The following is a 22,965-nucleotide window of genomic DNA, read 5'->3' as shown; positions in this document are numbered from 1 at the left end:
ACTTTCACATGCAGTGTTCTACGGTTCGCTGCAGTTTCCTAGTGAAATGACCACTTAAGGCGCTACAACACATTTTATTCACTTGCACACAAATCAACGGTTTATGACAGTTTATGACTTTATAAACATGTATTTTTCACTATATTACTCACACCCCGCTATATTATGACATCGTAAAGACTTTACTCTTAACACATAATTTGAAAAATGATACATTTGAATGCTTTCATTACAGAATCGCCTACATCTGCATGCTTATTCTGATGCGAATAGCTTCAGCGGAAGCTCACATGATTAAGCGTTGGATTTTGAAGGCGCTATACAAATAAAATGACTTGACTTCCATGTGCTTCAATAAATTTCACTCACATCAAGTTTTGAGTTTAAGATCGCAAAATTTCACAATCCCATTGCATTATGGTTTTTAAATCTCGCCTTAAGACCCATCTTTTTAGGCAGGCTTTTATGTGATTGCTTTTATGCTTGTATTAAGTCTGTTCAGGCTGCAATAATGATTATTTGTTGTGTACTTGAGTGTCCTCTGGATCTACATGTGCCAAGAGCAAAAGGTAAAAAAAATAAATCACTCAAAAGCTATTCAGGCAAACACAATGCTATGAAACACATGCTCAATAAATGTGCAGTCTAGTATAAATCAATTATTTTCCTGAGTTAGCAATATTGCTTTTTCAAGGAGCACACAAATATTTGCTAAAAACATTGGCATGCTTTTACAAGAACCGGAGACTGCATTGTGCAAATGAAACTACTTTATAAAACACATGCCATTCATAACGGCAAATAAATGGCGAAAAAAAAAAAAACAGCCATCGAAGACGTCACCCGTGATTAACAGAAGCTTGGATTTTTTCGGTAAACACTTAAGAGATAGTGGTACTCTGCCAAACCAAAACCTTGAGGCAAACATTTAAAAGCTAAACCACAGCAAACAGAGATTGGATCAAACTGTTCATTGTTTGGCATGTGTCTCAACCATTTAAGCTACCAACATGCTCTGTCAGATCCTATTTGACCTACCTGCAATAACAAATGGCTAAGAAATTCCTTTTGTGCCCAGCGAACAGGTTAGTTCTGGAAAGATCTTGGTTTGGCACACAGTAAAATGAGGGTGCTAACGCCCAACTGTACTAGTTGGTTAGGCTGCAGCACTGTGCAAATTACTTCTTTTCCAAGTGTTTGGCTTGTATAAAACATTATTTAGATTAATTAGCATGCTAGATGTATATAAAACACCCATATCCTTAGCAAGAAAAAAAAATGGCAGCCATGCAGGACATAATTAATCAAGCCTAAACAGGTTAAATCCCTCTTGGTTTGAAGGTTTGTTTGTCTTCATACTTTCTCTGTACTGTATTTGTAGAAACTTGACATGAGGAAACCAATGGGAATTAATGCACTTAAAGAATCACAAATGTTGTTACCATTATGGACCCCCTTTATATTAGGTGGCCTTAACAACTATATACCATGTGATACAAATGTACTTATTATGTGCATACATGTTGTTGCATTGTAATTACATTTAAAGTACCTGCATTTAAATTATATTTGTAGTTACACTTAACTTTACCCCTAACCCAACTCTAACCCCAAAACCTAACTCTAACCCTACCCTTACTCCTAAACCTCAACCAGTAGCAGCAAATGTGGGAATTTTAGCAGAACAACATGTAGTTACACAGAAAATACATAGTCTTGTAGGCATTTAATGTTAGTACATAGTTGTTAAGGCCACCCAATATAAAGAGTGAACAATTATTTTGATTTAATGATCCTGGCTCAAAAAAAACCATGTAGTGACGACATAACTGGCAGTTACATCCAACACAATGAAGTAAATGAGAACAGTGTTTATAACATGAAAACACAAGACATGTAAATAAGATCCAAGGCCATGAAAATGTAGAATCCCAAGCTCTGAATTTCAACAAAGGAATGAGGCAATGGTCATGACAGGTATGAAGGTGCTCCAACACTTCATTAAACAAGTTAAGACAACGGACAGAATTTTAGAGTTTCTCCATGGCTCGCGTCCCTCCTTCAATTGTGTGTCTCTGTATGATCATGAAATTAAAAAAAGGAATAGTTAATCAAAAGAAAAATTATATATTGTCTTAACTTACCCTCAAGTCATTCCTTGAGACTTTATGGAGAACATAAAATTAGAAGTTTCAATCAATACGTACTTTTAATAGGATAGCAGTGGATAGTAGCAGTATTAGAGGTCGACCGTTAGTGGATTTTGCAGATGCAGTTTATTGTGTCACCAAAATCCCAATAATAACCAGAAAACAAATAAAGATTTGATGCATAATAAGGACATTTAACTATTAACAAGCCTGAAATAATGGCTTATTGGCTCTGTTACAAAGTTAAGCATTTTATAGCTGATACATTTTGGATTACAGCCTTGGTCAAAAGTATTGGCAGTGACATAAATAGTTTTTGCGAACTTTGCTGCTTCAGTATTTGTAGATACATTTTTCACATGTTTCTATGGCATACTGGAAAACAATGATAAGCATTGATTTTTAAATGCTTTTATTAGCAAAAACGTTCAATATTTACAAAGAGTCAATATTTACAGTGTTGACCCTTGTTCTTCATAACCTTTGCAATTCGCTCCGGCATGCTGGATATCCGCTTCTGGGACAAATCCTGGCTGATGGTGATTCATTCTTGACTTATTAGTCTGAGGTGATCACAATTTGTGGGCTTCTGCTGGTCCACTCGCCTTTTGAGGATTGACCACAGGTTCTCAATGGGATTAAGATGCAGGGAGTTGTCTGGCCACGGATCCAAAATTGAAATGTAATGATCTCCGAGCCACTTCATTATCACTCTTGCCTTGTGACATGGTGCTCCATGCAGGAAAATGCTCAGATCATCACCAAATTGCTCCTAGATCGTTGGCAGAAGTTGCTCTTGCAGGGCGTTTTGATACCATTCTTTATTCATGGCAGTGTTTTTGGGCAGAATTGTGAGAGAGCCCACTCCCTTGGATGAAAAGAAACCCCCACACATGGATGGTCTCAGGATGCTTCACTATTAGCCCGACACAGGACTCTTTTCTTCTCCTGATTTTTTTCCAGATGTCCCAAACAGTCAGAAGAGGGCTTCAGAGAAAATAACTTTGCACCAGTCTTCTGCTGTCCAATCCTTGTACTTCCTGCAGAATTTCAGTCTGTCCATGATGTTTTTCTTGGAGAAGTGGCTTCTTTGTTGCCCTTCTTGATACCAGGTCATTGTCTTCGTCTCACTGTGCGTGCAGATGCACTCACACCAACCTGCTGCCAATATTGAGCAAGCTCTGCACTGGTGGTGACATGATTCTGTAGCCGACTCCTCAGGAGGAGACGGTCCTGGTGCTTGCTGGACAATCTGGGATGTCCTGAAGCCTTCTTCACTGCAGTTGAACCTCTCTCCTTGAAGTTCTTGATGATCCGGTAAATGGTTCTTTAAGGTGCAATATTTTTTGCAGCAATTTCCTTGCATGTGAGGCCATTTTGATGCAAAGCGATGATGGCTGCATGTCTTTCTTTAGAGGTAACAATTGCAAACAAGAACACAATGATTGGAAGCACTTCTTCCCTTGTTTTATAGTAATCAGTCTGCTCTTATAATCCAGTCAGAATGATAGCATGATTTCACCTGACTAGTACTCGTTCACACTTTCCCCGGTGCTGCTGATATGATTAGTGAAATGATGTTAGCTGGTCATTTTGTGCCAGGGCCAAAAAACTGTGAAATTAGTTTGTGACCAATGAAGCTTTTCTGTTGTAAGACAGGTCCTTACCAGACATCACTGGCAACAATGTCGCCTATGGGCACAAACCCGAAGGGTCGCTGGACCAGACAAGACTGGCAAAAAGTGCTCTTCACTGATGAGTCACAGTTTTGTCTGAGTGATGGTAAGACTCCCGTTTATCGTTGAAGGAATGAGCGTTTCACACGGAAGCAGGATCGATTTGGAGGTGGAAGGTCCATTATGGTCTGGGAAGGTGCGTCACAGCATCATCAGACTGAGCTTGTTGTCATTGCAGGCAATCTCAACGCAGTGCATTACATGTGGTAACCTTCCTGCAGGCTCATCCTGACATGATCCATACTGCTCGTTCTGTGCATGATTTCCTGCTAGACAGGAATGTCAGTGTTCTGCCATGGCCTGCAAATAGTCCGGATCTCAATCCCATTGAGCACGTCTGGGAACTATTGGATCTGAGGGTGAGGGTCATTCCCCCCCAGAAATGTCCAGTAACTTGCAAGTGTCTTGGTGGAAGAGTGGGGTAACATCTCACAGCAAGAACTGGCAAATCTGGTGCAGTCCATGAGGAGGAGATGCACTGCAGTACTTAATGCAGCTGGTGGCCACACCAGATACTGACTGTTACTTTTGACCCCCCTTTGTTCAGGGACATATTATTCCAATTCTGTTAGTCACATGTCTGTGAAACTTGTTCAGTATATGTCTTATTTGTTGAATCTTTTTATGTTCATACAAATATTTACACATGTTAATTTGCTGAAAGTTAGAGGACGTTTCTTTTTGCGCACGCACGCACGCACGCACCCTCTAATATGGTGTAGGTCCCTCTCGTGGTGCCAAAACGGAGCCAACCCCATCTCACCACAATTGCACTTTATCCGAGTTACTGAACACTTTGTCAGTACTAACCAGTCTGGCCATTACCGGTTGACCCATCTCATCAACAAGGCATTTCCATCCACAGAACTGCCACTCACTGGATGTTTTTTTGTTTTTGGCCCCATTCAGAGTAAATCCTAGAGACCATTATGTGTGAAAATCCGAGGAGATCAGCAGTTATAGAAATATTCAAACCAGCCTGTCTAGCACCAATGACTTCAAAAGTGTGAATAACTAAAGTCTACTTTAGTAATTAAACACAGAGAATATCAATGACTCTATCTTCCAAATAACTGCTGCTTGACATCAACTCAAATGATCTAAAAACATGGAGAAATACAGAAATTTGTATTTTTTTTATAATATCAGTCAATAAATCCAGTAGATATTTTAGATAAAAAGCAGATATGCTTTAATGAACTAGTACACACATATTTAAATTATTTATAAAAAATAAATAAAAAAAAAACGCTTTAACACAAATAATTCAATAAATGGACAAATGGCTTTGAGGAGAGCAAGACTATAATTGTTTAAAGTGTGTTTAAAGTATAGGTAGATTGCATTAGGCCATCCAAAGTAGGAATGGGTGGATCGATACAAAAGTATTGATACTGATGTGGTATCGAGAATATCAATCCTCACATAAAAATGTCACTTCTGAAAGTTTTTTTTTTTTTAAACTAGTGATCTTATCATTTAGATAACATGAATATTAATGCATCTCAATAGCTTCGAAGTGGAAAAGAATACCGGAACCATTTTCTTCCGCTCATCTTGACCACGCAGAAATGCTAAAATACACTAGAAGTCAGACAGCACTCACCCTTTCAGTCATAGCGCTCGTTCAAAGAGAGAGCAGTGGTTTCCTGAGGTAATGACAGAAAAACAGCATCTGGAGTTATTCACACCAAATAATGACAAACCTAGATGTGACATGTATTATAATGGGCTTGTTTGATCATTTTTACTGGTTAACTCAAATTAAGAGGTGTTAAAATATTGATAATCTTTAATCCTCATTAATAAATGATACCCTTATGAAAACCACCCATGGATTTGCTGTAGTAACATTGTTTTAATCATGTGTTCTTACATTTGGCAGTAACCAAGGTTTTGATACAATTAACCATGGTTTTACTACAGCATTACAGTAGTATCCAATGGTAATTAATCTAATTTAACAGCTAATTTAATTATTTTCTGCTTTTATTTAAAACCTGATGGACGCACACCAATGGATACGATTTTTAATTACAAAGTCTAGCATCAGTGCAATAAAGCTGCTTAACATCATATGCATCTTACTCATAACTATAAAACTTAAAAGTTAAAGAAAAGAAAAAAACAAAAAATAGCAATTGTAAAACATTATTCATTCATATTTAATGACCCAAGTTCGAACCCACTGTAAAATATTCACTTATATATTCTAATATATTCATGCAGCAAATGTGATGTTGCTTGGCAACCATGAACAACCTACACCTTGTCTATTATATTTAATTAAAATGTTTAATATTATACATATATAATTAATATATTTATACATTAAATCAATTTGTTAGATTATAATATAATTTATATATATACTTAAAAAAAAAAAAAAAAAAAAACCCTCTCATCACAACAACAAAAAAGCTTTCTACATGGGATGCGCTCTTTTGCAACACTAAAGAGTAGACTATAGGTTTCTCGGTATCTGATTTTTTTAAATAATAATAATAAAAAAAAAAGGATAAAAGATCTTTAGTAGTTGACACATCTCTACCATTGGACAAAATATACCTGTACCACCATACCATTCAGCCCTAGTTAGAAGGATGAAAGAGAGAGATGTGAAGACTATAGAGAATGGAAAGAACGGTGCATAAATGCGAATGAGAACAAGAGCAGAGTTCTGAATTCATACATCACTGAGGAATGTAACACAACAAAAACAATACGTCCTCTCCCCCACATGCCTGCCAAGATATCTTGAACAGTGCTGCAGACTCCCAGTTGCTCAATCGCACACTCAGATTGTGCCGAAAAGCGTTCTGGTTTTTTCAACAAACTACTGAAAAACTGGCCTAAAAGCAGCGTTTCCGTGCCTCTCTGATTTTGCCAGAAAAGGAAGAGGTACATGTAACATTTGCTTTAGCAGAGAGCTTTCTTGACGAGTTGAGAAGTTGATTTATCACTTAATGACTGGCAGAACTTGAGCCGGGAGAGTTCTGCCAACTGGCGATAGTGTTGGAGCATTGAGATTCACCAGTTGGTGATACTAAATAGCACATCATCCCACTGCCAGAGAGGAAAATTCCAGACATGGAACTAACAGCAAGAAACAAGATGGATTTTATCTGCAAAAAAAAAAAAAAAAAAAAAATAAAATAATCGGGATTTTATTTGAAATGTAAATCAATAATTTAAAAAGTTAAGTTCACCCCAAAATTAAAACGGTGTCATTATTTAACCTCGTGTCTTCCAAATCTGTATGAGTTTCTTTCTTCCATGCAGCACAAAAGTAGAAGTTTAGTAGGCTATATGGTCCCATAAAAGTGCACCATAAAACAACAATAAAAAGTAGTCCATATGACGTGTGTGCAACAAGTCATACAATAGCTTTATTTGAGGAACAGATTTCACTGTTTTCACTGAAAATCTTACCTCCACATCTCTGCAATCTTGTGTTCACGCATATTCAAATTTGAAGATACATTGAGCCAGGTTTGACATAAGTGATGGCAAACACCATTGGTTCATGCAGGTTTCTTTACTGTGCTGGGATAGGAGAAAGTATCTCATTGTAAATTTAAAAATTACACACTTTACCCTTTAAGTGGAATAAAGTGGAATTTCAATAAAAAAGTACTTAAATATTAGCTACCTATAAATGAAGAAACGAGGTAATGAGAACTTCAGTTAAACCACAACATGATTTGCTGGATTTAAATCACAGCCGGCCGCAAATATACCGGTTGTTGACATTTGACCTTTAAACTGCAAGAGCAAACCATTACTAGTCTAAACGTGAGTCTGTATCATTTTGACTAGTGAAACTAAACAGACCACCATTGATTCTAATTACGGCAACATCAGCGGTGATTAATAGCAAAACCATTTAAAACTGCGGTCAGAAATAGAACATCTGTGGATCTAAGACAGCGAGAGAGCTGGCCATCATTTGTAAGTGACATCATAATGTCATGTTTCAATAACACTGGATTGCTTTGATCATTCATGTGGTATATTTGTCAAAACATTGACTGCTGGATTCATGATTTATCGCACCATACAAAAGCTTTTAAATACAGTTTTGTCAAGCTTATAGCACTAGTAAAAACATGCACTTTAAAAAAATAACAAGAACGCATAATTTATAACTGTATAATGTTCCTAATTTTCCTCCAAGCTAATTTCAGAGGCTTTCATAGCATTACGAGTTTAAAAAAATATTTGTCAGAGGATTTATAAATGATCACTGCTAATTTGCCATCTGAAAGAACATAAAGCGCCTCTTTCATTATATTCAAATGAGCAACTCGCCTCAAGCCGTCACAATTTGTTTAGATGTCAATGGGGTGTTACAATTTTCACCTTGGATAATAAGACTGATATTTTTGGGAGGCCTGGGTAGCTCAGCAAGTAAAGACGCTGACTACAACACCTGGAGTCGTAATTTCAAATCCAGGGCGTGCTGAGTGACTCCAGTTGTGCATGGATGCCGTGGAGAATAGCGTGAGCCTCCACACGCACTAGGTCTCCGCAGTAACGCGCTCAACAATCTTTGTGATGAGATGCGTGGATTGACGGTCTCTGATCTGGAGGCAACTGAGATTCGGATTGGGGCGAGTCACTACGCCACCACGAGGACTTAGAGCGCATTGGAATTTGGGCATGCCAAATTGGGGAGAAAAGCAAAAAAAAAGACTGATATTTTTAAAAGTTCATGAAGGGGTCTGAATTCATAGCTTACAGCTGTGTACACATGCCAACAATCTCACAGAGAACAAATCGCAAGAAACATCAGTGTGGCAACATGTGAAAAGCAAAGTAAAAAATTTATTAAAAGATAGTGTTAAAAAACACTGCTTTTTAAACTGCACTATTTCAACAGAATTATCATAGAATCCATCAGGGCCTTAAGCCGCATGCAAATTCCAGAGTTTGTTGGGTAATGCCTTCTAAGTTTTCTCCATGCTTTGACTAGCTTGGCTCAACTGATCCCAAATGAACTCTGGATTCAAAAAGATTTCAACTCTCTGGTTATGTCTGGAACAAAATACCAACTTAACATTTATGAAGTACTGCATAGTATACATAATAAACTCTCTATCATTATTTAAAAAAATATTTTGTTGTTTAAAAATGCATCGTGTTTGGTGCCTTTACACAATCTCATTCACACTGGAAAGGTGTTTCTGTATGCTTTGAAAAACGATGACATTATGAAACTGAAAATTGATTTTTGTACACCAGCTCTTGAAAATTCCAAAGAACCTGTATTGGCACTGTTGGGTTTCATGGGTTTAACAGAAAATGCTTTGGTATTGTTCTCTGTTGTGTCTTTATACAATGTATATGGGGATTCATTGCAGCAGATCAAACTGTGGTCAATGTACCAATCCTTGTTTGTAGTGTTTTTTTGTTTTATTTGCTCTGGTTATGGCCACTCAGAGAGTACAACAGGGTGTTGAGAAGGCCTAAATGCTGTGGAATTATGCTGCCATCTGAATGTGTATTATGACTTGAAAGCACATATGCATCATGTTTTTTATAGGCCTAAATCAAATTGACCACAGATCACCAAGTCAACAACACTCAAGCTGATTTATTTAGGCTTTTTCAACTGTCTGGTATTTATGACAGGGATGACCCTCAATCTACTCTACAAAAGAAAAAAAGTTAATGAATATCCACTAAAGAATGTAGGTTTTCAGCTTCAATCATCCCTCCACAAGTTAAAGAGGCGATGTGAACTTTCTGTATGCATAGAATACCCAGATGGCCTACATTTGCCAAAATAAGCATGCAGCACCAAAAAAAAAAAAAACAAGCATATTGCATGGCATACTGTATCCCAGTGCAATGTGCTTGATTTTGACCTTCCATTTCCATGGTGATGAACGAATGAGTAGTACCAACTGTGATTTATCCCTTTCTTAATTATTTGATTTGACTACCAAATGTTAATACATTTTTTAAACACAATTGGATTTAAAAATGAAAACTAATTATTACAAGATAATAAATGAACACCACATGCTGAATTTAACATGCAACGTGATGAGGTTGCGATCACAGTAGAACATGCTACTATTTGAAAAGTTATCGTGAAATAATACCTAGGCTATGTTGGGAACCAAATAGCTTAATTCATAGGCCATATATTATTCACACACACACACACACACACACACACACACACACACACACACACACACAAACACACACACACACAAACACACACACACACACACACACACGTTGTGTTTCCATGTTTTATGAGGACTTTCCATAGACATAATGGTTTTTATACTGTACAAACTTTATATTCTATCCCCTAAACCTAACCCTACCCCTAAACCTAACCCTCACAGAAAACATTCTGCATTTTTACATTTTCAAAAACATAATTTAGTATGATTTATAAGCTGTTTTCCTCATGGGGACCGACAAAATGTCCCCACAAGGTCAAAAATTTCAGGTTTTACTATCCTTATGGGGACATTTGGTCCCCACAAAGTGATAAATACACGCCACACACACACACACACACACACACACACACACACACACACACACACACACACACACACACACACACTTTGGATGACAGCGCTTTCAATAAAACCCCCAAAACACTTGCCCTATGAGCACTTTAGTTGACAAGATCAAAACTTTCACCGATAAGAACAATCTGGTCAACTCAACAAAGAAGGGTATTAATCACGGTTAAATTGCATAATAGTTCGGCCCAAGAGTGTATATACTAGAATCCCAAAGGGCAGATGCTCCAAGAATGATTTGCTCAAATTACTTTCAGCTAGTAGCTTTTTGAATATTAAGGGAGGATAACATTCTTAAAATGTTTGTTGGATACAATTTATGCTTAAATATTTTCACAATTTAGAAGCAAATTTGTCTTACATCATTGGGACGGGCATGTTAAGCCTTGAAATAAATTTCTCCAATATTTCACAAGTCAACAAGTGTCAGTCAAGCTGACAGAGCTCATGCAACTTGTGATCAATATTTTCAAGATAAACTCAAGCCTGATCAAACATGCATACTGGCAAAGTCTACATCAATTAAAAGTGATAGATTTTAAAAACCCACTTATAATAACAAATGTACATCTCCAGAGATGAGGCTCAAAATGAGGCAGAGGTGGTACCATCCTGATCATGTGCAAACATACAGTTGTACCATGCCTTCCACTGGCTGAAGCAAACACTGTAAAGCAACATATTCTAGGTATTCTAATAATGAGATGATTGAGGAAAATGACAATTATCAACTTATAGCACATTTAATAAAAAAAAAGGTAACATGTTCAACATTAAATACAACATAACAGCTAATGTGTTTAGTAAACAAACAGCACTTGATTAACCTCTTAAATAAAACCCGATACTAAGTTAATCTCTGATCTCAGGTACCATATGTGGGTGGGTATGGTGGGAAGAGATGATTTGTAGAGATCAATCGGCCACCGTTTTACAGCTGGGATTAGACTGATAGCTTAGATTGACAGGCACACAACTGAAACTGTGCTGGATGTTATTACTTGTTACTTATTCTATGTAATTATGTTTTTGGTTTATAGTGGCATTTACAAATGCAAGTAGATCTTAGGTTCAGTAAAACCCTCAGATCACTTGTTTGGACTTTTGATAAAAGGGGCTTGATTCCAATTTCCATAACTTGCTTTGAGAACAATACAAAATGTTGCCCATACACAGTTCACATGATTGTAGTCATGATGTCAAGCATGAATAATTAACAAAATGAATAAATAAACTGCATCACTTTCTCAGCAGTGTTGTAACATAAGAGCCTGCAAACATGAGATGTACATGTTTCCATTTTTGAGAAAATCAAGATTATGGGTGGGTAGTCATTTTTAAGTCACCGAAATAAGGCCGTGAAACACATAATAGATTTTGTAGACTCCAGTTTTGCTCACAAAATTAACTTTTAAGACACTTGTGTTAGAAAGGCCGTATCGGATCATGCTTTTCTTCTGGAGGTAAATTCACAGCGTGTCTTTGAAAAACGATAATGAGATCAAACGGGAGAGACTGTACCTCTCGTTGGGTTCATCATTGGTTTCGAATTAAACTGGTTCATTTAAAAGTACACAATTCAAGCTTTCTATAGACATATTTCTCATGTCTGTGAGGCAAGTATATTCAGAGTTTAGGTTCATTTTCGTGATGCGCTCCAGACAGAAATTCACAGAGATGGCAGAAAGCGCATGTATGATTTCTTTATTTTACAAAACCACAATGGTGGTTTTGCTGTTATTGTGAGTGTACACAAATAAAAGTATACTCTTTATGGTTTCGAATGATGTCTTACTCTTATCTGCATGACCAAAAATTACTGAGTATTTCTTTCTGCTATTATCAGGTAAAAAGTCAGGTGATCATGTCAGCACCTCCAGTGACCCCAGAGGATTGATTATGTTGTTATAAATATAAAAAAACAACAACTCAAACAGGAGCAATTCAAATATTGAATTTTGGGGGCATTTCCGACCAGGCATGGTGCTATTTTGAGCTAACGCCTGATTAGCTTGCTTGTTGTTACACTTAACGGAGGGATATTGGCTAAGTTCTGCTGATTCTATGGAGATTTTTTTTTATAGTGGTTTAATTTCACAGTAGGGGCAAACAATGTCAAGGTTTAGGGCAAACATTATCCTTACCTGGCTGTCACAAATGAAGGCTGGTGAGGTAGACTTCGATGTTGCTCGTTCTGTGTGCTTTAACTGTGTGGAGGCTGTGACAAAGAATGTCAAAGAGGGGGAGGGGCAGGGGGTTGTGTGATCTCGCAGAATTACAAAAATATATAAAAACCAAAATATTAAAAAAAAAAAAAAAAAAACACTTGCAAAAAGGGCACTTATCTAGTGAAAGAGGGCAGGTGCTTGAGCACCACTTGGCGTCTATCTGTGTACGTGACTGCCTGCCTGATTTTCATCTACAGTCGGAGGTGGCACAAAATTTGACGGAGGCAAATATAATTCCTCATAATTCTCTATGCAGGAAAAACCTTGATCTCTGTATAAGAATGAATCAGTTACAATAATGGAACCGGAGGGCAAGAAAACATGGCAAGAAATCTTGCGATAATTAGCAAGAAACATACAAACAGAATTTTTTTTTTTTTTTTTTGCTGTGCTACATTTTATAACCCTACTCCAAACACAGCCCGTTTACATGTTTAAAGATATACATAACTCATTAATGGCGTTCAAAAATACTCAAATATACCCACATGTATTCACATGGTCAAATAAATCTGTCACAAATAAGAGCGAAACTGGACACAGAGACAGAATCTTCAGCAGTATTTCAATCTTCCTTTCCGGTTTCTGGCTAGGAAGTAATGTCAATACAGTCCCCTGACTAAAACGTAAACAGTCCCTTAACTCACTGAGACATCCATTTGAAGCTAGAGAGTACTAGGACATTATATATGAGCAGCAGGATGATATCATTGTGTTGGACATTAATTATACCAAACCCAAAAACAGACTTAAAAATTGTGAAAGTTGTCCCTTCTTCATTGAACGCTGCGATAGAGACATTGGTCTCCCTCAAGAAGCAATTCTCTGAAGGAGTGGTTGAAGAAAATGGGTTGGAAACAATAACTTTTGCAATTCCATTTTGTGCCATTAGTGCAGAAATGTCATCCTAAACCAAAATCCACAAAGTTTCAAAGTCTCAAGCCTGAAAAATCTACTTTGGAGCATTCAGCTGTATAGGTAACAGCTAACCTTGTGAAGTCATGTTAAGGTTTTGGTTTACTGTGAATATGCCAGACACATCTGCATATGCTCAAGGGAGCCTTTAGACATGTCTGGGTTTGAAAACACATTAAGAAAAGATGATCTTGTTTCTTTCACTTTTGGAAACACTCTCCCTAGAGACCAATGGACATTAAAAGATGTACTTCAGAGTTGAGGAGGACATGCGCCTGGACTCTAGAGGTTTTCTAGTTTGTTTAAAAGGATGAATCAAAAATTAAAAGGCTTTCTGCTGGCAATGAACAAGCGTTTGTGATCAGCTGAACTGCATGTGTAAGTTCATAGCTGGTCTTTGCATCCCAGGGGTTTGTGTGGGAGAAATGCGAGCGATATCCATGAGGGTTTTGAGGATAGCCTTTGTCTGTTTGGATCTCTTTGCTTTTTGCCTGGAATGCTTCAAAGCAGAGCCCAGATATAAGCTTGAAACCACCAGTAATACTTGGAAGAAAAACCAAGTGGCATTTCAATTGTGTGTTCATGCTACAGAAACACCTTCAGAATGTTCCCGGAGTGGTCATTTCTGATCTGGCTTATCGTGTTGCCTCTGATCCCAATTCTGAGAAACAATAAAATACATTCATTAATCCAAAACTTGTCACCCTTATCTAATTTTGTATGTTGCAGGTCATTGAAAACAGACCTATAAATTCTACAAAATTATATCAATAACCTGCACAATGATCTTTCAAATAACATGCTTTCCACTGTAAAACTCCAATGCAACTTTAACACTGTACAATTCATCTTTGGGATGCATTACTTGGCAATTTATTGTATTCAGATACAAAATCTGCATGCAGATTGGAGCAACAAAGCACTATAAATACTTGTACACATCTGCAGTTAAGCCAAGGAGAGCTCCAAAAGCTCTGATCCAGAGCTCTGATGTGGCCAGTTTTCACAGCTATCAATCTCAAGGATGGATCACAACCAAACATAATGTTGTAGTAAAATGCACAAGTATTCTCCTCTATTTGCCATTTTTATCTATTCAAGAGAAACCCTTGCTTGCAGGCATACAAAGATCAGAGACATTGAAGTATTAAAGGGATTGTTCACTGAAAAGCCATTTACTTTCATTGCATATTTTTCCATACAATGAAAGTGAATGGTGTCGCAGAGACTAAAATTGTACATCTCATTCTGTGTTCCACTAAAGAAAAAAATATCAAAAGGTCTTGGAACAACATAAGGTGAGTAAATTACATAATACATAAATTGAAGGTAAAATGAAAACACTTAGATTTGACAGCCAACAAGTCACAACCCAAGAGAAGCGGGTTATTAAGTGCACCTGATAATTTATGATGAGCTCATATCAAAACAGCGACGAGTCATTTCAGTGATCTGCTAAAGAGCAGATATTAATGACAGGCCTGCTCGCTTGAGACCTAGTGCGCAAATGCTCTCCATGCACGCTTGAGAGACTCGGGACTCCACAGGTCACCAGCACTTGCGTACCACACACGCCAGGCATTTACAAGGACTAGCTTAACAGCAATTTTGGCAAGTGTTTCAAAGCACTGAATGTCAACACCTGCTGAAATAAAAATGCTGTAGTTGTTTCTGCATTAGATTACAACTTCCAGTAAGCAGATGGACTGAAATGATGCACCCCTACAGCAGACTGATTAAAAAAAGAATAATGAAAGGTTGAAAAGAAACAAAAGCTTTCTTCTACAATTTCCATTGTCAATTTCCTTTCCAGATAAATGACTAATTAAGAGGCTTCACAAAAACACATTAAGCCTTAGTAATTAACTAACCTAGGGATGTACAAACCAACATATTTTCAAAATCGACTTGTTAGTGTGTTGCCTGAACGACTAGTTAAGTTGACTAATCTGTCTTAAGGAAGATCTGTGTAATTAGGCTTGTCAGTTCACCTGAAGCCGATTGGGCATATTTCATATACATTTACTGTACGTGACACGCATCTGGTGTTCAAAAACAGCTAAATTGAGGGCAACTAAATGAAACAGATTTCAGGGGTCTCGAGATGTGTTTTTCAAAAAACATATCACTCGTTGTGGGATGCTTACAAAACCACAAGACCCATTGAAACCAGACTGATCTACTTGTGAATTCAGAAAGTCAATAAGTTGACTTTTCTTTAGCTAAAATCGGTCTGTGCTTACCAAAATCAGAAACACTGCCCCCAAAAGCCAAAGCAGTAAGTCTTATTAGGGATATGGGCACATGTGAGCTTCATTTTCCAGGTGAAATGTCCACAGAGGGACGCCAAAAGCGAGTTGTCAGCTGTACTGCCAGACAACATACTGACTTATGTGATAGGTTGCCAAATTTTCACACCCGGGACCGTTTGAGGTTTTTGTTGATTAATTAAGGAACGTTTCACAGTCCAACCGGATGTGGAGTCCTCCTTGTGCATTTTGTAGCTTCAATACGGGATATTACGCAAAAACAAAAATATCTAGATAACTTGGGTCAACTTCACCAAACAGCTAGTCGGTTGTTGAACATCTAGACCATTGTCTCACAAATTTAACAATCTCTGTGCAAAGCAGTAGACTGGAACAACAAAATGTGCTGTCAAGGCACATCATAATCTTAAATAACCGTGGTAAGGCTAAACGCCTGCTTTATATCATGAGCCAGCTTTAAGTTCCAGCATCATAATACCCAAACTTCAAAGACTGATTTTGCACTGCTTTCTTTTAATTCCTTTCAAAACCGCCACACCAAATGACAACCGGATTATTTAACATGCCAGACAGGAAAGGTCACTGAGAACCCTGCCAACTCTGAAAATAGAAATAGCAGAAATAACAGTTTCTTGATAATGCTTGCCAATCAAGGGTTGATCTGGTGATTGCCAATACAATATAGTCCTCCATTAGATGACAATAAAACATTCCCCTTCCAGAAATGATCATCATGAACTGCAACTAACAAATTATAGTGCAATTTTCAATTTAAAAGTCAACAATATGGGTCTAATTTTTTTTGCAATAAAACTCAGTATGGTTCCTTCATTGTCACATATGAATTGCATAAAGCGCAGCTAAATTCTGTGGATTGTTAGTGATGTAGAATGCAATGGTACATTAAAAGTGGGTTAATTATTTTGTGAAGAGTATGTATGTTGCTCCATGCCAGTGCCTTTGTCAAAGCAATGAAACCAGCGATTTTATTACAACCTACCGAGTAGAAAAGAAAAGATTGTGAATGAGATCTTTAATATCTAATGAGATTAAATAGAGAGCAAATGGAAAGTTGTGCTGGTCTCCTTATGCGGTTTCTCTTGAGGAAAAGACCCAAATAACTGTACTTTTCCTCTCTAGAATTTCAGAAAAGATCTCAAAGTCATATAATGGGCTCAGATTTGCCAAGACACTAAAGTCAGCAATCAAAATCAAAACAATTAAGATAAATAATTTCTTAGAAGCCTTCCAGGAAAATTGAGAATATATATATATATATATATATATATATATATATATATTATATATTTATTATTATTATTATTATTATTATTATTATTATTATTATTTATTATTTTCAAAACACAGGTAAGTTAATGCAACGAACCCAATCAAATTTTTTTTTATTAAGAAATAAAAAAAATAAAAACCATTCCTTTGTCAACGTTGCATTACTTGTTCAATGAGGACTTTAAAATGTATATGATGCATTTAGTTATTTTAACTAGACAGACAGACAGACAGATATTACTGGGCTGTAAAAATAAACATTCACTTACCTGTAGCATGTGGTAACCTCTCCCGTGGATTTTACGCACGGATATTTCGTAGTTGCGATTTTGTTTTCCGAACACACTTCTCTGTAATAACACAAACGAGTCGTCAGCCGTTTCGTTTTACTCAAATACATCTGCCTAACACAAATGACAGCACTCCCCCCCTACGGAGTTAGTCACAGCAAGCTGACTGCACACGTGTTTGGACAACTCGTGCACTGCACGCGCACTTTACCTGTCCGCATCCTCCTTCTCCTCACGGAAAGTCCACGGCATTCCCGATGAGAACAATATTACCACCACAGCGAGACTGAGAGGAGTTCCTCTGCCCATGTAGCCCATTTCAGACAGTCAGATACGTGTCCGTTTAAAGCCAGCGGCTTCGCTTCTTTCAGTGGAATTGGGAGAGTATTGATTGGTTACCTCCCGCGAAGCCCCACGCGCAGATTCCACCGTTCAAGAATATCCATCCGGCCCCTCCTACTGCCACACTTGATCAACTTCCACAAGTTCTTAAACTACAAGTTATGGATTTCATATGTAATAATGGCCAGAGGTCAAATTAAAAGTTATAGGTAATATGATTTCGAACATCGGGTAAAATTCCAGGTTATGCACTGAAGCCTACATGCTAAAACATCAATATGTTTAGTTATGTATTTAAAGTGGGTATATATACAGCTGGAGACCACACCTGAAAATGCCTCTAGTTTGCATTCTTTTATAATAATGAATATAATAAATAAAACGAATATACATATAAATAAATCATTACAAATTATAATATCAGCAAAACCTCATTTGGCAATATGACAGCATGCATTCAAGTTTGCACAGACCTGATGATCCATGTTATTCCAACATGGTTTAAAAAAGCATCTTTTGTGCTTCAAGGAAGCAGGGAAATCTGACCTTTTGTACAAAAGGAGATAATTTGCACATTGACCTAGAAATAAACTTATAAACTTAAACTTATATATCTATATACTAAAGCTTTATTACCAGGTGTAAATGAAAAAAATAAACAAAAATTGTAAATAAACAAATAATCACAGATATCCAATACGTCTCAGACCCCAATGAATATTGTATGTATAAAAGAAAAGCATTATTATAAGAGCTGTTACAGGTTACCATTTTACAATTGAAATAGTTGGTAAGCTTAATGATTGAATCAATAATTGTGTTGTGTGTAAGCGATGAGATGTGACGGCAGTTATTTTGTTTGAGGTTCAACTGGAAAATAGACTAAGACAGGAAAACATGACACCATCTTTCAGCTTTCATGTCCAACTGTGATTGGCCTTGTGGGTTAATCTACGCAAACTGACATCCCTTAACACTGGGATTGTTTGCACCAAGTCTTTTTCCTTGACCTCTGACTGCCATTTAAGTTGTAAGGGTACCCATATGACCCCTGGCTGGTCCCATAGGGCCAGGGACCTGTTGCCACAAGAAGCACAAAAAAATCTCTTATTAGCACATGCTTACGTTTCTTACATTTTACAGTTGTTTTTATCATTAGAGTTCAAGACACTGTAGTCATTCAAATAATGATTTCAGTTGTTGCCAAGGGAACCACCTTTTGAAAGTCACAGTGTCGCCCCCTAGTGGCTGATAATGCAGCAGCAGTTTCTTTCTTATGTGCATGCATGCTGAAAGTAGTAGCTCAGTTCTTGAAAATGATCTCACTTCGTCTACAACCATCTGAAGAGCAATAAATGAAGATGTGCATTCCAGCAAACCCTCTTGATGGATAATCTCACATCTCATGAGTTTCAGAATCCTCAACCATGAGTAAGCCACTCTAAAAATATCAGACTGGACGTTACCATGGAACTGTTTGTATGATGCTATTAATGAATCTTCCCTGAGTTTATATTTTCCGAACGTACTTTTTGTAAGCATGTCAGGATGTTTTAAGAGTGATAAACCCTCCTTGTCTCATTCTTTTAACTCTTTTCATTCTTTCAACTTTTCAAGTGGTCATGGTATGCCTTATATTTATTATTTTAACATGTTCCCCAAGGTTCACTTATAATATTAGTAAAGTATTTTGCACACATTTAAAAAAAAATAATTAATTAAAAAATAAACAGTAAAACATTTTCAACTCTCATTCTGACCCTCTGTCAGAAACACTCTGTTTGGTGCTACTCCTCCTTTAAGACTTGACTGTAAACACCCACTGCTATAATTGACTCTGCTCTTGACTGACCTGCCATCTCACTGCTCAACTGGGTGGGGCTACGGAAGTGATTAGGTAATGTAGGCATTGATGTGTTGTTGTGGAGGCGGTCAGATGCAAAAGTCTACCACAGTGTGACATTACAATGTGATGCCAAGTACAAAACTAAAACTAACTTTACCACACTAATGCAATCTGTTTGGCATTTATGTGTGGATTTCCGCTGCATCATCAGTGTAATTATGGCTGTTGGCTAGTGTGATATGCTATTTACTTATATGCTATTTTGCTATGTAAAACTGTTTATAACTGTGCTTAGACTGCAGTTTTCCACTGTTGTATTTTTCTCGTCTGCATGTGCTATTTCAACCCATTAAATCTGCCTCAAGTGTCTGGGGTGCCAGTACGCCGAGGCGGCTTTTGTGGAAGGGTTGTGTTCTCATTGTGAGAATATACATATGAGAAAGTTGCGGTCGCGGCTCACTTCCGTCTTCACGAAGCAAGGTGCTACTGCGGCTGCTCCCCAACCTGGTCCGTCCTGGGCTGAGACTCAGCCGTCCGGGTCGGCAAGCACACACCACTCCTTTTTGGGACCAGGTGGTGAACCTGCAAGCGCTCTCTTCAGAGGATGAAGACCCGGGCTTGTCATGGCTGTGTCCAGTTCACACTCTGCGCATCTATCTGGACCGCACGCAGCGCTTTAGGCGCTCGGAGGAGCTCTTTGTCTGTTTTGGAGGACAGCAGAAGGGGAAAGCTGTCTCCAAGCAGAGATTAGCCCATTGGATAGTGGATGCCATTTTCCTTGCATACCAGTCTCAGGACTTGCCGTGCCACTTGGGAGTCCGGGCGCACTCCGCTAGGGGTGTTGCGTCCTCCTGGGCACTGGCAAGGGGGCCTCTCTAGGAGAGATATGCAGAGCTGCAGTTTGGGCTACACTCAATATCTTTACAAGGTTTTATAACCCTCGCATAGACCCGGTTTCGACCCAAGTTTAAGCAGTAAAAGAAGGTAGACCAGGCGGCCGGTTGGGTGTACCGCTTGCATTGCACCTTTCTCCTTTTTCAAAGGTGATAATGTGCACATTTTTGTCCACAAGAGTTCCCCGTACCGGTTAACTGTGCTAACGAATTAAAGAGGCATCCAGTGTTCAGTGAGGAACTCTGTGGAGGAGTAATGCCACCAGGCATGGCTGGGACTCTCTATTGGCTCCTCAACATAAATCTGAATGAGTGATGCATGCCATCTCATTGGCCTTTTCTATTTAAAGCAAAGATGATTGCGGCTCTCAAGATTGAACCCCTACTGTCACTACGTCTCGTTCCCTCCATCAGGGAACAGAGGTTACATCAGTAACCAAGATGTTTTATTATTTAAAACATAACTTCTTTTTGTTAAGTGTTTTTAAAGCAATAGTTCATCCAAAAATGAAAATTCTCTCATTATTTACTCACCCTCATGCCATCCCAGATATGTTTGACTTTCTTTCTTCTGCTGAACACAAGCAAAGCTTATTAGAAGAATATCTCAGCTATGTTGGTTCATTAAGTGCAAGTAAAGTGAGGGAACTTTAAAGGTCCAAAAAGCACATAAAGGCAGCATAAAAGTAATCCATACGACTCAAGTTGTTAAATCTATGTCTTCAGAAGCAATTACAAATTACAAAGAACTACAAATTCTCCTACTTACCCAGTAGGTGGCGATATGCGCGTATTATGCAATTTGCCAAAAACAAAAGAAGAATGTGAAAGTGAATGTGGAGATTTATGATTAAAAATGCTTAAATATTGATCTGTTTCTCACCTATCAAATTAATCCTGAAGATATGGATTTAACCACTGGAGTCATATAGATAACTTTTATGCTGCCTTTATGTGCCTTTGGAGGTGCAGTTCTGGACATTTGTTTTAAAAACATTTTATTTATTTATTTATTTCATTTGCATGAAATACATAGCTGAGATATTCTTCTAAAAATCTTTGTTTGTGTGAACTGTAGAAGAAAGAAAATTCATACAGATTTGGGATGGCATGAGGGTGAGTAAATGATGATATAATTTTCATTTTTTTGGAGAACGATTCCTTTAAAAGTGTGCTTTGATTCATCAAACCAAGTGACTTAAGTGTCTACTTATCCTGCTACTTGGGGCCACTGTTTAATTATCCACTTGTATTTGTTCCCTAAACACATTTTATGATTGAAGAAAGTTCAGAAATGTGTCATTTTTCCTTTCTGTGTTTTGTCAGGACAGAACTAGGGTTCTCCAGAACTCGTTGTGATAATGGCATTTTCATGTGTGTATGTTGGTGAATGAGAACAGAAAGAATTGACCATGCTGACCTTTGGGTCCTCAAAATCAACGGCCCATAATCAAGGTCAGTTTGGGGCAATGAACTCTCAATCCCTCACTCTCTTTTACTGACTGATCGTTGACACATTAAGATTACTCAACTGGATTGTGAATATATGTGAAGGATGTGAAAGGTCAGAGAATAGAAAATAAAGCTGTGGGATTTGTTACAACTCTGCATCAGTGAAATCTGCAGGACAAGACCTACAATATATATTTAGCAAGATAATATTTAACACACACACATGCACAAACATCACATCATGCAAGGAAGATCTTAAGATTTGCAGTTTATTGGATTCCCTACCTCACATGACCTCCCTGTACACTGAATCTGTGAACTGAGATTAACGCTCACTGCATCATCACAGATTAAAATGCTCATCTTGTTGTACATATGTACTTTCTCATCGTGGATCAGTTTTGTTATTTCCTCTTATTGTTGATAATCCTGACAAAGGGACAACCAAGGCATCCCATGATCAGGGTTGAAGAAAAACCCAGAAGCCCGGGAGACAAACCGCTCAGTACAATTTCAAGTGCTTATCGTGTATGTCTTATTATACTGGCTAAAATATGAATCTCAGATTGAAATGGAAATCATCAGTTAGTTTTTAATTAAATAATTTCACTAGGGGCTTGAGCAGATGATGCTATTTTTGCCATGCCTTTGCCTTATTCCAGGTGTTTCTTCAATCTAAATGTTTTATACAAAACATGTTTTCTTGATCATTTAGCTTCAATTGGTTATCATTTATACGTTTCTATTGTGTATTCATTTATAAGTAATAAAGTGTCTAAGCTTGATAAGAGCATTTCTGGTAAACACTTTTATATACATACAGGCATATTCAGAGGTATATTACATTTTTAATTACAGTCCAAATTAGTAATGCATTCACTGATCTATATAATATATATCTCAGTGGCCGCATAACAGGAATGACCCATTTGTAATACCACTGTTGACCACAAGATGGCTCTTCAACCCTAGTATAAAGACCTGCACAGTGTACACCTC

General features: G+C 37.6%; 2 protein-coding genes across 2 annotated transcripts in view; one reads left to right on the top strand and one right to left on the bottom strand.

Annotated features, from left to right (window-relative positions):
- Positions 1–17,831, bottom strand: part of LOC127624833 (collagen and calcium-binding EGF domain-containing protein 1) — a 57,655-nt gene extending 39,824 nt beyond the window's left edge. Inside the window, exons 1-2 of the mRNA XM_052099785.1 lie at positions 17,645–17,831; positions 17,413–17,493 (exon numbers count right to left, since the gene is read on the bottom strand). Coding sequence (XP_051955745.1) covers positions 17,413–17,493; positions 17,645–17,751 — 188 coding nt within the window. The 5' untranslated portion in view covers positions 17,752–17,831. The remainder of the gene's footprint in view (positions 1–17,412; positions 17,494–17,644) is intronic.
- The window catches only part of LOC127624804 (calpastatin-like), a 711,053-nt gene that overhangs the window by 630,441 nt on the left and 57,647 nt on the right, over positions 1–22,965 (top strand). The gene's annotated exons all lie outside the window — the stretch shown is intronic.

This window comes from Xyrauchen texanus, chromosome 31 (assembly GCF_025860055.1).
Source record: "Xyrauchen texanus isolate HMW12.3.18 chromosome 31, RBS_HiC_50CHRs, whole genome shotgun sequence".
Taxonomy (NCBI): domain Eukaryota; kingdom Metazoa; phylum Chordata; class Actinopteri; order Cypriniformes; family Catostomidae; genus Xyrauchen; species Xyrauchen texanus.
This window is presented reverse-complemented; position numbering and strand designations above follow the sequence as displayed.